The 3962-nt window shown below is 36.9% G+C and overlaps 1 protein-coding gene across 1 annotated transcript; it reads right to left on the minus strand.

Annotated features, from left to right (window-relative positions):
• Positions 1 to 650: 650 nt before the first annotated feature.
• Positions 651 to 3710, minus strand: SPC25 (SPC25, NDC80 kinetochore complex component). The gene is made up of 6 exons (XM_010019511.1): positions 3557 to 3710; positions 3402 to 3467; positions 2432 to 2572; positions 2175 to 2279; positions 1800 to 1898; positions 651 to 784 (listed from the first exon to the last, which is right to left on the minus strand). Exons 1-6 carry the CDS (start codon positions 3708 to 3710, stop codon positions 651 to 653), a joined length of 699 nt encoding a protein of 232 aa, XP_010017813.1.
• Between the last annotated feature and the right edge of the window lie 252 nt (positions 3711 to 3962).

The raw sequence follows: 3962 nt of genomic DNA on the forward strand, positions 1-3962 counted from the left end.
GCAGGGTTCTATTTCAGGTCTCTAGGATTTCTCATCAAATCAATACAAAGTTTCTACCTGCTCCTATTAAAAACTTTATTCAAGAATAGCATGTACGTCAAATGGTTTTGTTACTAAAACAGAAACAGGCACACAGACAAGAATAGACACTAAAATACATAGTTTGACCAAAAACCCCCATGATTTACATACATGAAAATGAGCGATAACACTGAAGAGTACAAAATGGTAAAAATTAGATAGTCATCTGTGACACAGGTAACTGTGCTGAGCTCCGCTGCATCATTTTGGTAGGTTTCAGACCTATTCCAGACACACACAAACCTGAAAGATGCTTTTATGCATTTGGAAGCGACCCATATGTTACAGAAAGTTCTTTTTAATGTCTTCCTGGGTTAGCTAAATAGAGGTCATCACATCATTAAATTACTTGCTACTGGATCAAAATTTCCATGACTGGAGCCATTCAGTTAAGCAAATAGCTATACTGTTATTTTAAAAATGATCCAAAATATCTGTACGTAATTGTGGACTAAAATACCATTTTCATTATTTTTCTTTATTGAGAAATAAGATATGAGTAATTACATACTTTCACAATAGAGGAAGGAAAGAAGAGAGTGCTGTACAGCTAGAGATACAAGCTTGTTTTATGTAGACTGTTTATAAGATAAAGCAACAAAAGCTTTTCTGATGTTGGCAACAAACACAGAAAAATTGTTAGTTTCTCTCACTTTGAGGTGGAACTCTTCTATACAATCCAGAGGAGGAGTACAGGAAGTCACTAAAAAGACATGAATTTCCAAGAGATTAGACTATTAAAAAAAACCAAACAAACCCAAACTTCTATTAAGTGTTTTTCCACACCTATGGAATAGAAATGCAGTTTATCTTTGTATTTTTAGCTTACTTCAGTATTCTTTTTGATTAGCCCATTAAATCATTTTCTTTCAGCAGATAAAGCCTAAAACACCACTCAAATTCTTTTTACATTTCTAAGCCTCTTGCTCAGTGCTGTGCTCCTGCTTGAATTGTTATAGCAATTCCCAGTAATCCACACCCTGCTCAGAAACTGAAATGCGTTCCTGAACATTTTTGTTGCTCTGCAGGCAGGCAGATTTAAAACTGATGTAGGCCAGCATGTGATAAACTTTTAACTTCAGCATAGTTTAGACTTGAATTAATAAAAACAGAAATCTATTCAAGTCCATGGGCACAGCAAAGCAACAGTAGCATTCATCTAGAAGCTGCTCAGCACAGTACTGAAATTACTGCCACTGATCTTCCTAACTGAAGTAAGATCCATGTTGCAAAACCAGCTTTAAGAGCTCAAAGGCCTGCTTACAGAGGCGGAATGGTGGATTTCAAGTTTTAGCCTTTCTCCTATGCCAAACAGCTGTAAGGGCTCCCCTCAGTACTGGGGAACCTAGTTTCTCCTGCCTTCTAGACTTCTCAAATGAATTGAACTATGCTTGTCAGCATGAACACTCACTTTAGCATCAGACTACAAACTGACACATCAGTTTCTCTGTGCGTCTCTCTCCTGCTTTGCTTGACACAGAGTAACAGCAACTCCACAATTGGAGGTGGGTGAAGCAGTTGTATTTTCATACACATTAACAAGAGAAGCTCCATTTTTAAAAATATTACTAAAAATATTGCTAAATTTATCACTCAAATTGGAAGATAAAGGTTACAACTAAATGGTACTTCATTCTCCTCCCACCACCACCTTTTTTCTTTTTTTTTTTTCCGAATAGGGGCAGCAGATTTTGCTTAAGTAATTAAAATTCACATACCTTCGTAATCTCCTTGTTCATTTATGGAAAAGGTACACACATATGGTTTGTCGGGATCTTTGTGGTCAATGTGTCTGAATATAAACTGTAATTGTTCATCTAAAGCAAATACAAACAACACCATTAACCTCTGCTGGAGAGTCACAATGATGACTAAAAAAGTCATAATATGAAGCTACAGTTCCAATTAATATTCTTAGTTAAGCAACCCATGTCTCTTTGAAAGACAAATGCATTTTAGTATCCTGTATTTTGCCATTTGAGAGACAGTGGTAATACCTGGACTAAGACAACTCTTCAGTTGTCTAAGCTAGGATGTTCTTCATTGCACAATCCAACATTAACCATATTGTATCACTGCACATGGAAACTTACTGTGAGTTCTGCATATCTCCAGTCCAAGCCTCTCTTCAAAGAATGTTTTCAACTTGCATAGTTGTTCCTCTCTCTCCTTAGTGCTTTTGGATTTAGAAGCTATTGCTAGAATTTTAAAAGCCACCATAAATATCAAAGTAAAGGTGAAACAAGCGCATTAAAAAATGTTTGGAACAGTAGAAAAGCCCATCAAGAACAAGTGTTGAAAACAATTCCTCCTCTAAGTAAGAAAATATACTCATCCTTTGCTTGCTTACTTTCCTTCTTCATCTGTTCTTTAAGCTCTTGGATGCTGTCAGTCAAGTCCTTCTTTTGCTGCTTTTCTTGATTAAGGATAGCATTTATTTCTGTCAAGTGCTCTTGATTTTCTGATATGCATTGGCTCTGTTGGAGCAACTCTGAAAGGAGGCAAGTAAATATGAACATATACAGCTGATTAGTTAGGTCCCTGCTATTTACTACTCATCTATATAGTCTGAGATGACTTACTTGAATAAAACCCAGTTAAATGCACGCAACCTTAGATGAAGAGTGTAGTCAGCATAATCGTACTAAGATCATCAAATAAAAGCTGAAAGTTATTCAGAAGAGAAGCTACTAAGTAGTGGGCTTCTCTGATACTTCAATCAGATGCAATTTGTTTCTGGTGCCAGCACTATACTCGTCTTGAAAGCATGAGAATGGTGGACCCTGTACGCAGGCAAATAATTTGAAAGAAAGCAAGGAATGGGAACACTGACTGACACTAGAGTTGCAATTATTTTTTATCTAGATTTGCAATTATTTTTTATCTGATATTCTGAAGTTTAACTACAAATTCAGAGAAGTTAATCCTAGACTGATAGGCTGACTGTACTCTGTTCCTAACATGGAAGAGGCGTAAGTAACCTCACAATATTTAACTTGACTAAGCAATTTAATTTATTTTTCCTATTGCAGTCAGCAAGTTCTGGTACTTTGTTGTTTTAAATATTTAGGCACCAAGACCAGCATACAGAAAACTTTTACCAGACCTTTATTTATGTGCACCATGAATGAAGTTTTCCAACAAACTGCTTTTGACTTGCAATTTACATCCTGTCCCCTAACCAACTAAATATGTTTGCTTTTAATTCTGCCTTCATTCTGATGTTGTTTGTTACCTTTTAAAACGGGATGTTAAACATATTATTCAGCTGTATCAAGTTTAAACATATTAGACACAATAAATCAAACACCATACTGTACCATTGCTATACTCCTGAATTTTATCAATCATCAGGTCCCTTTCTTTCAGCTTCTTGGACCATTTCTCTGCAATGGAAAAATATTTCAGTTATCTGGAGAAGTTTGATGATTAACTTTGAAAAAGTAGAGGTAAGAGGAACATAGAGCCTTTTTACCTGTAAGTGCTTTTATGAAATCCTTGCATGAATCTCTCAGTGCTCGAGTCTGAGTGATTTGTTCAGTGACACAAATGCTTTTTAATTCGGTGCAAAACTCTTTTATTTCTCTTTCGAAGAAGGTTATTCCATCTTCTACTTTTACACTGGCCATCGTGCTACAACAAACGTGTCAGTGAGTAAATGGTGCCAAAACACCCAAGCCAATTGCAGCAGATTACAATTATAGGACAAACCTTCAGGGCTGGCTTTATCCCTTCGGGTTGTTAAGACCTCTTCTCGTAAGTTGTTCTTTGTTGTTACCGTTACCGCAATAAGCAGTTAACAGCGGGAGCTGCGTTTCTTCTGCTGCTCCACCAGCGCTGCGTCAAGAGGAGGCCCTGCGCTGCGCTCGGGATTGCCGCGG

The sequence above is a fragment of the Nestor notabilis genome, unplaced genomic scaffold (assembly GCF_000696875.1).
Source record: "Nestor notabilis isolate BGI_N333 unplaced genomic scaffold, ASM69687v1 scaffold11578, whole genome shotgun sequence".
NCBI classification, from domain to species: Eukaryota; Metazoa; Chordata; class Aves; order Psittaciformes; family Psittacidae; genus Nestor; species Nestor notabilis.